At 35.2% G+C, this 14,274-nt stretch overlaps 1 protein-coding gene across 2 annotated transcripts in view; it reads left to right on the forward strand.

Moving 5' to 3' along the window:
• The window catches only part of LOC145983981 (transketolase), a 109,308-nt gene that overhangs the window by 72,901 nt on the left and 22,133 nt on the right, over window positions 1–14,274 (forward strand). For both annotated transcript variants that reach the window (XM_083117222.1, XM_083117223.1), the window contains exons 4-6: window positions 11,586–11,820; window positions 12,603–12,746; window positions 13,504–13,755. In XM_083117222.1, coding sequence (XP_082973348.1) covers window positions 11,586–11,820; window positions 12,603–12,746; window positions 13,504–13,755 — 631 coding nt within the window. The remainder of the gene's footprint in view (window positions 1–11,585; window positions 11,821–12,602; window positions 12,747–13,503; window positions 13,756–14,274) is intronic.

The raw sequence follows: 14,274 nt of genomic DNA on the forward strand, positions 1-14,274 counted from the left end.
GTTCCTGCCAAATTTATGAATTCAGGACTTTATTTTTTTCAAGATGGACAAATAAGGTGTTGCAAATATACAAAATGAATAGCCAGATAGAATGGTCTTATCCAGGATTTTTTGGATTGTGGATGATATAGTGTGTGTGTGTATATGTATAGAAGTTGCTTTCCAGCAATTTAAGTTGTTAGACTTGTATTTTTGTTGTACTTGCATGCCTGCATTGTTTTATTTTGATTATATCCTTTAGTTCTACTGGAACATGAATCCATGAAGTGTCTCCACCACTCTCTGTTGCATGCGATCTTGATTTCTCTCAAACTTTTCCCCTGTTGTCTTCCTTCTTCAATAGTAAGTCTCCATGAGGCTTTTGGAAATTCCCCTTTTTATAGCACCTTGAGGGTTCCAATCAAGTGCTTGTTTCTTGATTACATTGTCTGCTTTCCTTATTGTGTTTCCAGTTCAATTTTTTCTTGAAATATTGTGTTGATCTGATGCTAATGTCCAAAGTTCTGGATTTGATTACTTCTGGCCAATGTACATTTATTATTCTCCTCAGACATCTGTTAATAAAAACTTGTAATCTGTTTGAGATTTGGTTTGTGACTTTCCAGGATTCTGCTCTATATATCAATACTGATTTGATGTTGCTTCTAAAAATCTTTAACTTTGTTCCTGTAGTTATAATCCTACTCTTCCATATTGGATAAAATTTCACAAAGACCCCAAGAGCTTTTTTGATGTGTTGTTTTACATAATCTTCTGCCCATTGTAACAGAGGATTGTTACAACTAAACTTCCTAAGTAGGTAAAATTGTCAACATAATCTAAGGTTTTGTTTTCTAGTTGAATATAATCGTAAGTCCTTGCATTTAATTGCATTGCTTTAGTCTGATTTGTCAGTCGATTTTTTTTTTTTTAGCTTCTACAACCAGATCTTACAATTTAGTTTAGTTTAGATTCTGATCCATAAGGCCCCATTGTATTCCTTTTCTTTTTCCTTTTACGATTTCCCTCATTACTGTATCTATTACCAAAAGAAAGATAAGAGGCAACAGAATACATCCCTGCCTCACTCCAGTTTCTTTTTCAATGTGTTCTGTAACTTCTCCTTCATAGATAACTTGGATCTTGTATTGTCAATGACTCTTGGATTATCTATATTATCTTATTTGGTATTCCAAAATTCTGTAATATTTACCACATTCTTTTCCTTGCTATAGAATCAAAGGCTTTCTCAAAATCTACAAAGATGGTATACAGTCTAGTATTCTATTGTGTTGCTCGATGATAATCCTTAAGGTATTCCTCGCAACTTCTTATTTGACCGCCCCAAAAGAATTCTAAGTCCCGAATTTGTAAACTTGGCAACATTGCACTTCGGCATCAGCTGAGTAGCCAACTTTGAGTTGGTCGCTCCACTAGACTAAAAATGGTGCGGTGAGAGGTTTTCAATTTTGCACATTCCATGAACATAGAAACTATAACCTGCAATAATACACAAACAGAAATAATACATTTGATAAAGAACTTTGAGGATTTTTTAAGACTGCTTGCTAGACTTGAAATCAGATAGGTATCAAACACCAAATAGAGTTCTTCTCCACCTGGAGGAAATCGCAATCAAGTGCGCACAGAAAGAAGCAAATTTATGAGTATGTGACATTTTATTTAAAATACCTTGCATAATATCGAACAGTTCTCAAAAAATAATACTTTCATGACTTGTCGAGCAAATATGCTTGGAACATAGGAAAGTGATGTTTTCATCAACATAATGTGTTTTTAAAACTTTAAAAACCTATTTTCGTGGTGGAAAAATATCATTTTTGAAATATGAACTTAAATTTTTTCTGTATTATAAAGTGGAGATATGAGACAATACGATCCCTCAGGAAGGAAAATTTACGTAAGCTGCCTACTTTCCTCAAACTTTTTCAATGGTTATAATTAGTAATTAGGGTCCCGAAGTTGATGAAAGGTAAATTTTTATTCTGAGTCTTAAAAACAATGATAAACCTGATATCATGTCAGTTTCCCTTCAGTTAAAACCAGAAAACACTTCTTAATTTGGATTTTTTTTGGTGGGGTGCTTTTAGGTTATTTTTTCAGTATTTTTAAGATTTTGTTGCATTTTTCTTTATTTTTGAGGTTTATTTTTCTCCTCCCTTGTTTCGTGAATTTGAAATGCATTCACTATCAAAACTTGCATATTTAAATTTCTTGACATGGTCCTTTTAGCAAATTTGCCATGAAACAAAAATACGGTCAATGGAAAACCACAATAATATTCTTAACTGAAATGTTTGGGAATGGATAAACATACTTTGTGTGAAGCCTACTTTGAGGTTCTTTTGCTGGACACTATTATCGTTTTAATCTCTGGTTTTAAAGCAAAATTATTCGAATTATTAAATTAAATTATACTCTGGTAACACGGCTGTATTTTCGGATGCTGACAGACTACAGTACAGACGGAATCAAATGAAATGTACTTCCCTTTTCCTACCAACTCAGAAGCGAGTTGGAAACTCTTCATTGCTCCTGTATAGATAAGAAAGTGGGGGAGGGCAGTAGCAGACAAGGCCATCACGCAAACTTGTTTCCAGCAAGCTTTCTGTTGGTGTCTTGGCAGTTTGTGGAAGGATTTTGTTCCTATCCCCCCGCCTCTATCTCTCTCTACTTGTGTTTGTGTGTGTATCCGTGTGCACGCCAACACCTGTTTCATTTTAAGTTTGACGTATTTTTATTGCATGGACTAATTGCTGTCACGACTGGGAATGAACCAGGTTAGCAATGGAGACATAATGAAGGATCAAAAATACAAAAATTCCTGGCATGAGTAGTTACAAAGTTCGTCGTGCGTATAGCATCTTGTCATGAAGGCACATTTAGTGGATGTGGCAGTAGAGCCCCGCATATTCTCGAGTTCGGCCGTTTTGGAGGTCATATGATCAGCACCACGCTCCAGCTGTTTTTACTCCCCAGGGATGTAGTAGAAACGAGAAAATAAAAATGTTTTACATTTCGCGTATGTGACAGTATTCCTTGGATATTGTCTTGGAAGTATCTGTTAACATCCTAACCCGCAATTTTGTTTAAGGATAAAACTAGTTGAAGGCCGCGAGTGTTCCTGAGAAGTAATGAGCATATCACATAATGCGTAATAGTTTAGCTCGCGTTTTTCGGAAGAAAAATATATATTTCAATTTTGAGGGCCTCCATGACAGTGCTTTGCATACTGCTCTATGAGATCGGAGACCCTATGTTCTATTAATTGATTGATTTGCTTTATTTTAATTCGCTTCTTGTGCCACTTTTGGCTAAACGCGACGATGAGGATGGTCGATGAAATGATGAAATTAATGAAGGGACACTCACAATGAACACCGGATGAACACAATGCCAAGGCCGCTGTTTAAGCATGCTGTGCTAACCACTCTACCACGGAGGCCGGAATCCTTTTTAATGTATAGGAGAAATCGTTCTTTGACATCTAAGAACAGTTAATATGCGTCACCTCGGAGTTATTATATTTTAAATTTCGAACAATCAATTGAGATTTATTCTTAACTATTATTTTGCCTACATCAAAACTTTCACACAATAAGATCAATTACACTAAGGACAACAGCGTTAGAGTCTACGCGTATGCTTTAAGGAATGATTAAGCACACGATAAGGACAGAAAATAATTCACATGATTATAGTGATGCATTACATCAGTGAAACATTAATTTTCGGTCATGAAGAAAAATTGAAAAACGCAGAGACACAATATCAGATTGATTTATTTATTTTATTTCGCTTTTTTTCCACTTTCGGGTAATCACAAAGATAAGGATCAAAGGTGTGTTAAGATGAGATTTGTGAAAGGACAACTTTAAACTTAGATGGATAGGACACAGTCCAAACCCCACAGACCATTATACTGACCTTATGTCTAGACGCCACATCCTCATTAGTGTGCAAAATGCACTCCATGGGCACAATGACGTAAGCATTCGTAGAATTGATTTCTATATTATTATTATTATTATTATTATTATTATTTATTATTTTCGAAAAACGCGAGATAAAATATTGCGCATTATGTGATATGCTCATTATTTCTCAGGAACACTCGCGGCCTTCAACTAGTTTTATCCTTAAACAAAATTGCGGGTTAGGATGTTAACAGATACTTCCAAGACAATATCCAAGGAATACTGTCACATACGCGAAATGTAAAACATTTTTATTTTCTCGTTTCTACTACATCCCTGGGGAGTAAAAACGGCTGGAGCGTGGTGCTTAGTGTTGCCCACGGGACGAGATGGGACAGGCTTTTAAAAATTCGAGACGAGACGAGATTGACCATGTGTCATAAGACAAACGAATATTTTCGAGACGAGACAGCATTTCCACGAGGCTCCATGAGACGAGACAGGCCAAAGTCTCGTCTCATGGGCAACACTAGTGGTGCTGATCATATGACCTCCAAAACGGCCGAACTCGAGAATATGCGGGGCTCTACTGCCACATCCACTAAATGTGCCTTCATGACAAGATGCTATACGCACGACGAACTTTGTAACTACTCATGCCAGGAATTTTTGTATTTTTGATCCTTCATTATGTCTCCATTGCTAACCTGGTTCATTCCCAGTCGTGACAGCAATTAGTCCATGCAATAAAAATACGTCAAACTTAAAATGAAACAGGTGTCGGCGTGCGTGCGCGCACACGGATACACACACAAACACAAGTAGAGAGAGATAGAGGCGGGGGGATAGGAACACAAAATCCTTCCACAAACTGCCAAGACACCAACAGAAAGCTTGCTGGAAACAAGTTTGCGTGATGGCCTTGTCTGCTACTGCCCTCCCCCACTTTCTTATCTATACAGGAGCAATGAAGAGTTTCCAACTCGCTTCTGAGTTGGTAGGAAAATGGAAGTACATTTCATTTGATCCCGTCTGTACCATAGAAGGCCCATTCTGAAAGGAGTACCATAGAAGTCCCATTCTGAAAGGAGATGAAATGATTTATACAGAAAAACGTTGTAGTGTATTTTATGTAGAGTTGGAAGTGGTCTGAAGAAAACCAGCTTTTTGGGGAAAAAGTTTTTTCCATGGCTTTTTTGGTTTGGCTTTATTCACAATAGTGTCTCAAATCAATGAAAATACAGGAGTTGGCAGTATCTTTCCTGTTAATGATTGTTTATCTTCTTACTGTAAAATACTCATTTCTAAATATAAAATAAAATTTACAATATGTAATTCGTAGCTAGACAGTGTTTTCAAAAACATGGCTTTTTTGAGTGTGAGGTTCTTTCTGGGTGTTCATATTTTGGTAGGCTTATTAAATATATCAATATAGTATAAACATATTTGCATAACTTGTAGTTTTGTATGCGTTTTTAATAGAACCTAATAGTATGATTAATATATGATTTTCAATGTTTGAAATTGTTATACGAACACGTACATGAAGCAGGAAAGAAAATACTGCTCTACCTTTTGAAAATCTAGTATCAAATCTCTTTACATTAAATTTTGTGTTCAGTAATATATATTTGTATTCTGGCTTTCCAGTAAATTATGTATAATTTGGGTAAGTGGCTGCTAAACCTGGTCATTGAGCAACTAGTGATGTATTTTGGCTGCTTGTTGCAGTGGTTCTCGACGTTTGGGAGACCACAGCACAGTAAATTTATATCTTAAGTCTATGCCCTGATCCCAACAATTTTGCTTATAAATACATTTCTGATCTTTAAAGTTTATATGGAAATTAATGTGCAACCTTAATTAATATTAATATATAAAGTATGGCATAATCATAGTTCAATAATGTATAGACTTGCTGTGAAATATAAAATTAGTTTGAAATTTGTCGTCAACCCCTGGGTGCAACACATTTTTTAAGGTCCGGTGGTTGAAAAACACTGGCACTAAAACTGAAGTAGAAGCAAATAAGACTGGCTGCAAATGGGGAACAAAATCTTGTTAAAAAAAATCAGGAGTGGAGGACCTACAGTTTGAAATGAGGTCCGGAGCACTCTGCTGCCTCTGAGGAATGAACCTCAAGACCCCTTATTACAAGGCATCATCATCAATTTATTCCACTCCAGAGTCCCATTCATTTTAAAAGGAACATTCTATCAAAAAGCAGGCCTTTTCCATCAACAGTACTTGCAATTTGTTCGGTTATTTACAGGCTAAATGAAATCTTAATCTCTGATGAAGTAGCTAACAATCTTGTTAAGTATAGAGAATATTCAGACCAAAGCAACACATGAGAATGGGGGGAGGGGGTCACATTGAAGTGACAAGTGTCATGGGCACCTTCAGTCTGTAAGCAAGCATCCACCACACAGGCAACATGATGCGTGCCATTGAAGGAGCTTTCCGACTGAAGTCGCAGATGACAAGCGTGACAGACTACTTCAGTATAAAGCAAAGATTTACTGTGCATGTAAGAAAAACAGACAGATTCAACCATGCACATTGCATGCCATTGAGAAAGCAGTATAGTCCGAGCAACATGCAAGCGACATGTTCAGCTCATTGTCACACTTCAGTTCAAAAGGTTGAATGGATTACTGCTTCCAAGTGACACATGTTACTTGTTTCGGTCTTGAAAGTTCCCTGATAAATCTGTACAGACCAAGTGACAAGCGACACCGGCAGCTTATGTTGCTTCAGTTCGAAAGGTTGCATTTACTTCTAAGGGTTGGTGTCCAAGAGCAAAGTGTTGCTTCAGTCTCAAAGCTCTGTTAAACAGGATGTATACACATATTCACGTAATATGTATACTTCTGCATGTGTGTTGTGAACAGTAAAGATTTTTAATTGTCCCGAAACAACATATATTTTACTAACATTTGCATCATATTTTATGACATCAACATTTAAATTGAGACAGAAACATGTAAAAGCTTGTTTTAAGTCAATTTAATGGTCAGATGTGCTCATTAGTACTTCAAGTTTAGTTTTAACCCTAGCTTACCCGTGCCATATGAGAAACTTACATTCCGGGGGCGGCTCACAGGCCACACTTTGTTTTATCACTAAATTTCAAGAAACCATTTTATAATTGAATTAACTACTTCCTTTGCTGTTTATATATGTGTAGTTATTTATTAATCATAATTACAAAAATTACTATCATTAATAAAAAATAACAACAAATTATTGCTTGAGTGTGTCGCATATATTTTATCATTCACTAAAACTCAGAAAATCCATAATTTTTATTAATTATTTTAGTTTGCAGAAGTGTAGTTGTTTATTAAATATGATAATTACAATAGTTACCATCATAACCAACCAATTGTACACTGTCACTGGCATGAGTGTCTCGAATGAGACACATTCAAAGATGGGGCTTGATATGCCTGCCAAGTGCATTTTGCCTCCTAATTAATTACATTTGTTTTTATAAAGAAAAGTAATTAAGAAATATTAGGAACATCCTAGGAAACTAATGTAATTTATTGACAGGCCCTACCTGGTAAGCTAGGGTTAAAATTGTATCGGAACCACAATGCAATATGTGTCCACTGGAATTGGCCAATATCTTGTCTTGACTGCTACGTCATGTAAATTTATTTTTGCTAGTTGTGAAATATGCGACTACAAACCTGTAACTCATAATGGTAACTTAGTGAAATAGGTTAGCTGTAATTGGTTAGCCAAAAAAAGCCAAAGTTTAATTTTTTCCCCCAAAAAACTGGCTTTTTGCAACTCGATAATTTTAGTAACCTTGAAGTAAGAATAAATAAAAATTATACATTGCTTCAGTAGTGTAAACCACCAAACAAGTGGCTTTATCAAATTATTCAACTACTCTTGTAATTTATGAAAAAATTACTTTCACTATCAGAGCAAAAATTATTTTGGTAATTTTTTACCCTTGTTAGGTTATTCTATAGATCATCTTTTGATCTTAGTAATAAGTTCTAATGCTACAAGCATTCTCAATCTATCCTAAAGGCTCTGCAAATATTCCCCACCTAAAACTTTCCACTTCACACTACGCTACACCTCTACAGAAATGTGTAGGTCTTCATCTCTCGAACAGTGTGCTTAAAGTAACATGAGTGGTGTGATGTAGGGGGATAGTTTGATAGTGGAATGGAAGGTCGTGGGTTCAAACCTACTTCTCTGCAAAAACTTTTTCGGAAAGTAAGCGGCCTTGGCCGAGAATGCTTATCATCATTTCTTGGAATTTGAATATTTATGCAATTTACGGCATTTCTGGATGACATTTTAATCGTAGTAAGGAAAATGTAACTTGAAATATGCAGAAACAGCGATGCAAAGTCTGAGGTGGGTAGTTTCAAACTTTGAATATAGCATAAAATTTGTGGTTGTATCATGGAAAATCTGACTTGTTTTAGGCTGCAGTGAAGAGCACAAAAAATAAAGTTATGTTTGTGTGTGTGTGTATTTGTATTGTTGTTTTAAGCCTAATATGCACAGACAGGCTAATCGGGACTGGACCTACAGTTTAAACATAAATCTGAACCACTGTGCAATGAACTTCCACCAGATATCAAACCCGGGACACCTTGATTACAACATCCTATTTAAGAACACATGACATATCAATTCAAAATGTGTGTTAACTTTTGACAGCTGAATGAAAAGTAAGGTCTTGCCTAAAATCCTGCCAATCATTGAAAAATCAATAAGATGAACAAAAACATTCCTCGAGGTATGAATCTCATAAATATTTAGTGATTTAATATAATCTTATTTTTATATTACATTATTATAACACTTCGTACTCTGCAAATAACAATAAAAAAAATAACCAGGAGAGGGTGAGATTTGAACCTATGTTTCGTTCTTGACGAAAAAGTATAACAAGACAGTCTAACTAACTGCTCCAGGAGATTACAAATATGAAACTCTGTAAAACAAGTTGATCTCAGTTGAAAGAACATTGTCAGAGTTCTTGACCATTTTTCGCCACAGATCACTTTGCAGAATTGTCCGGTATTGTGCAAGGTATCTTTACTGTAATTTTGCCTAAAATCGTGAGAAATTTGACTTGTTGCATTTAAATGTGATGGCAATTCTCTCCAGGTGGAGAACCAGTTCAGTGTAAGTTGGATACTATTTGTTGTCTCTGAAGTTATGTTGCCAAATTTACAAATTAAGGACGTTTAATTTTTTCAGGGTGGACAAATAAGGTATTGCAAAGAGTACATATTTCAGAATCCTACTTGCTCTCTCGTAATCTTGGCTTCTATTTTTTCTTGAATATGGGTTAGGATAACCCTAGTTAATATTTTATGTGGGACAGACAAGTGTGATTCATCTCCAGTTGTTAGTTTGTTATATTACCTTTTTCTGGAATTATTATTATTATAAGACATATTTTCCAATCTTCTGGAATTTTCTTTTTTCCCAAACTGCTGTAAACAGATTTCTGCCATCAAGATCAAATTTACCTTCAAAATCTCCGATGGGATTTGACTTCCCATTCTTTTAAGTGCTAACGTGATTTCCTGAATTGAAGGAGAAAGGTCTGAAATTCTCATCTCTGCTCAATCTTCAGTTTCTTCAGCCTCACTCTCTCTTTCTCTCGTTCTGTCATTATCTCTGATGTTCCTATTCAAAGTGCTCTTTCCATATCCTATATTCATATCAATCTCTTGATTTGCTCTTGTTTAGCCATTAATATTCTTAATTCTTATCCTTGACTGGTATGTTTTTCTTAAATTGTTGCTTTGATAGTAAGTGTTGTTGATAAAGCTGTTTTAAATCTACCTTACTTGCTGCTTCCTCTGCTACTTTTGCTTGTTCTTGTTGTTCTATCCAATTGCATTTATCATGTCGAATGCTTCACATGTCAAGATTTTTATACCTAGGTACTGTTTCTGCAGGGAGCTCTTTTGGGTTCTTGTTTTTGCAGTACTGTATTTAATTCTCTTCATTTTTCTCTTTAATTTTATCCCATGTGTTTGTTGACATCCAGTCTTTCTGATTACTTTCCCTATATCCTAAAATGTTTTCACTTATTTCTGTCGGTGTGTCTTAGATAGGGAAGATGGGAAATGTGGGAATGAGTTACTGCAATGTCGGATAAATGAAATTTTTTGTTTGGAAAAATATGCTTACAGTTCAACAAATTGATTGATTTGCTTTGTGCCACTTTTGGCTAATTTCCGAAGATTGGGATGAGTGATGATATGATGAAATTGATGAATGGGCACTCTCAAACATCGATGGCCAGGCTGGGATTTGAACCTGGGACCCCTAGCATTGTAGCACAATGTGCTAACCACTGCCATGGAAGCCGGCAATTGTTGTCTTGTCATGTATAAATTGCTTATTGAATCACAAAAATCTAATATTGCCGTTGTATGCAATTTGGATAGTCTACATCAGCGGTTCTTCAACTGTGGTCCATGGACCCTCTCGGGATCTGCGAAATCCTCCCAGTCTTCCACAAAGGTTCAGAAAAATACTAAGACAAGAGCATTTACTCTTTAATGATGCCAATTCCGGGCTTTAAACTTTTGAGTTAATTCCTGGGGGTCTGTGAGGGTGAGTGATCTCTGAAGGGGGTCCGTGGGTCTAGGAAAGTTCAAGAACCGCTGGTCTACATAACACAACTTTGTATGAAGGTAGGTTTGTGAATCACATTCTGCTTGGCATGCTGATGTAATAAGTAGAGCCTCTGTCTGTGTGTGTGTGAGGTAGAGATGTTGAAGCTGGAAAGCTGCTCTCATAAAAACGTTTTTTTAAGCATATTGTTCTCTGTATAGAGATAAGGAAGTTGTTTTTAATCACAAGGATTCAGAATTTATTTTTTTAAAATACTAACGTAATAAAACTAAGAAATATACTTTTCTTATGGTGTTTATTTGTCATAGACATAGGAAAACAAACTTATAACAAGTAGCTCAGGTTATTGTTTATTGAATAAAATTATTATTATAGGCTTTCATTTTTGAATTACAATTGTTGTGGTTGCTATAAAAAGTCTAATGTCGAAATATTATTGAACTGACATCATAAGTCAACTTGAATAAATCTGCATCTGATCACTAATTTTGATAATACGGTTGCATGTGAAGCATGGTAACTACAACACTTCCTTGAACAGCCATCAAACAAATTGCATGTAACATCACAGAAAAAAATTATTTGGATGAAATATGGGGTTTGTATTATAGTAAACATCCAAGTGGATCACATTTGCTGTAAATAGTTTAGAAATTTTTGTAACTTTTTTTTTTTTTTGAAAAGTCAACTTTCAATATCTTGAAACCTGCATTTTGTCGTGGTTACACCTGAGCCCTTCCAATGGTTTTCTTGTCTGTTTGGGAGCTAATTTTGCATGGTATTAGGGATGGTGGGGGAGACTGGCCCACTAGAGGGATTCTGCACCCCAAATTTCTTCTGGCGCAGTCACTGATCAATATTTGACAGTACTTATCATCCCAAGGCAAGTTAGGGTCTTCTTGAGAGATGCACATCTACAATTAGTATTATTACACATTTCTGATGAAATACTTGCCAAATACAATTTGTTTGACAAATTAGTTTAACACTATTAAAATGGCTGCAAGTTAAAAAGTTATTCTTTACTTTCAGAGTATATTGTCTGGTTGGTGATGGTGAGAGTGCTGAAGGCTCTATATGGGAAGCTTTGCACTTCGGTAGTTTTTATGGCCTGGACAATCTGTGTGTAATTTTTGATGTTAACCGTTTGGGCCAGTCAGATCCTACAGCTCTGCAGCATAACATGGATGTTTACAGGAAGAGGTTGGAAGCTTTCGGATTCAATGCCATTGTTGTAGATGGACATGATGTAGAAGAGCTGTGCAAGGTAATTTCCAATATTGATAAAATGTTACATGAATTACTATGTTATTGTTGCCTGTTCTAATGTACATTGTAGGACTTTTTAAAAACTTTTTAAAATTTTATGTTCATCACAAGTGCAATCACTAGTTTGCCTAATAATGTATGAATACAGGGTTAATTTTGTTTTTGTAATATTTTAGATATTAGTTTGCATGGCATCTGGTGGTGGTTGAATCTGCCCATCCCCCCCCCTTTTCCCGTGGAAATTGGCATTGTTCATTTAAAGTTGCAAAAAAACTGAAAGCTTGCTACTTTTATTGTTAACAAAAATTAATTTCAGTTAATCAGTAATTGAACTAAATAATCAAGTAAACTGCCATAGACCAAAAAATTAAGTGTAAAATACTGGAACCAGGTTCTTTTTTCATATTCTAACCACATAATCCAAAGAACAAATAGTTCAAGAGTTTGCGAAATTCCAAAAATTAGTTTCATGTGAGATGTGGAATGGTATGACTTTGACTAAAAATAACTCTGAAAACTACTTAGTTTATCAATGGCCTGACCCTCCCTACAAAAAATTCTCCCAGGTTTTATTCTGGGTTGGTTACATTTCACAACTGATCTCTCCCAAATCCATGGGTGATTCAGATCTGCAATAGAGGAACAAGAATGTCAAGTTTCCCTTGGATGACAAGAAAATGTGAAATTTAAATATCTCAATATTAATGGTCTAAGTAGCCAAATATTTGATTTAATGTTTTGTGCATTTAAAGTCTAAAAGACTCATGAATTGTTTTGCAGGCATTCCATGAAGCATCAGTAACCAAAGGAAAGCCAACTGCTGTTATTGCAAAAACATTCAAGGGCAAGTATTTTGTAGGTATTGAAGATGAAGAGAATTGGCATGGAAAACCTCTTGGAGATAAGGCTGATAAAGTAATTGAGGTAAGAATGTTGATTTAAAATATGATTACTTTGTTACATGAATTTCTTAAATTTTCTTGAAATTAACTTTGACTATTTTGTGCAAATATATTTTTAAATTTTGTTTAATCTATAATTGGTAACTTTCAACAACTAATTGCTGCCATATTTTCATAACCACCTTAGGGAAGGTTGCTTTAATTTTTTTTCTAATTTCTATAAATTCTGATTATTCTAGACGACATAGTTATGTAGTATTTTGGATCATCTTTTACTACTGTGAAATTTTATATTGCCAGGGATATTTCGGACCAAACCTACATGCGACAAGTGTTGCTTGAGGATTTCAGCTTATGATGCTACAGTGTGAAACATTGCTGTTGATTAGTTTATTCCCAGGCAACATGTTGTATGCTGTCTGTTGCTTTGGTTTGAAAACTCCCTTGAGATAAAGCCAGTTGTGTTTGTAGCGATTGTTTCCATAAATTTGCCAATTATATTACTTAACCCACTGGTTTAGTGTTTTGTTCTCAAATTTACTTCGGAAGTAAGAAATAAGTGTTTTAGGTATCACTGTCTTTACATGGAAAGAATGATTGTTTTTTGTTGAAGTGAAAATATGTTTTTTGTTGAAGTGAAAATATTTGTTTTAAACTTTTGAGTTTGTTGCTCTTAGTATAGCATTATTTCTGGTATAGTATTTAAAGTTCTCCTAGTTCTATTATTGCATTCAATATTGTTAAGATTAGATTTGCAAAGCAATTTTTTTTCCCTCTAGCATTTGAATTCACTTATTAAAAATTCTGGACCAATGAAGATTTGCCCACAAAAGCCTTTGGTTGATGATGCACCAAAAGTTTCCATTGAAAATATCAAGCTTTCTGAGCCACCTAGCTACAAACTTGGTGAGCCTGTTGCTACTCGTTTAGCATATGGCACTGCTTTAGCAAAATTGGCAAAGAACAATGACAGAGTAATTGCATTGGATGGAGATACAAAGAACTCTACATTCTCAGACAAAGTGAAGAAGGTAAGGAATATATCATTTCTTCAGTCTCTACAAATGTTTATGTACTAGAATGTTAATTGTCATAAATAACTTAACAAACTTTTTCTCACTTTAAATTGACATACTGCATCATTGATGAATCTTCCAGTTTCACTTGTGCACTTGAAATTCAAGAAAAGTTTAGTTTGTCTAGACATATTTTTTAAAGTTTAAAATCTATATTGATGTGTGCCCATTTAAAAACCTTTCAAAATATATTATTCAGAAATAAGTTTATTAATTTTTAGGATTGATAATTGAACTAGTCTGCAGGGTGCTGGCATTAGCAAATGTGTGACTGTAGTGTTGCTGTTGTCTGTACAGATGTGTGACCTTACATTGACGTGCAAAGAACAAATTTGCTCACTTCCCTTTCCTTCACTATACTGAATTTTGTGGCACAGAAGGGGGAGAAGTTCCTAATAATAGATTATCCTTGCATCTTTGCACCTTGAAGCCAGTCAAGCAGCAGGGTGTGGTTTCCCAAGTAGATGCAAATTG

Source organism: Lepisma saccharinum, chromosome 2 (genome assembly GCF_977018435.1).
Source record: "Lepisma saccharinum chromosome 2, izLepSacc3.1, whole genome shotgun sequence".
In the NCBI taxonomy this organism is placed as follows: Eukaryota; Metazoa; Arthropoda; class Insecta; order Zygentoma; family Lepismatidae; genus Lepisma; species Lepisma saccharinum.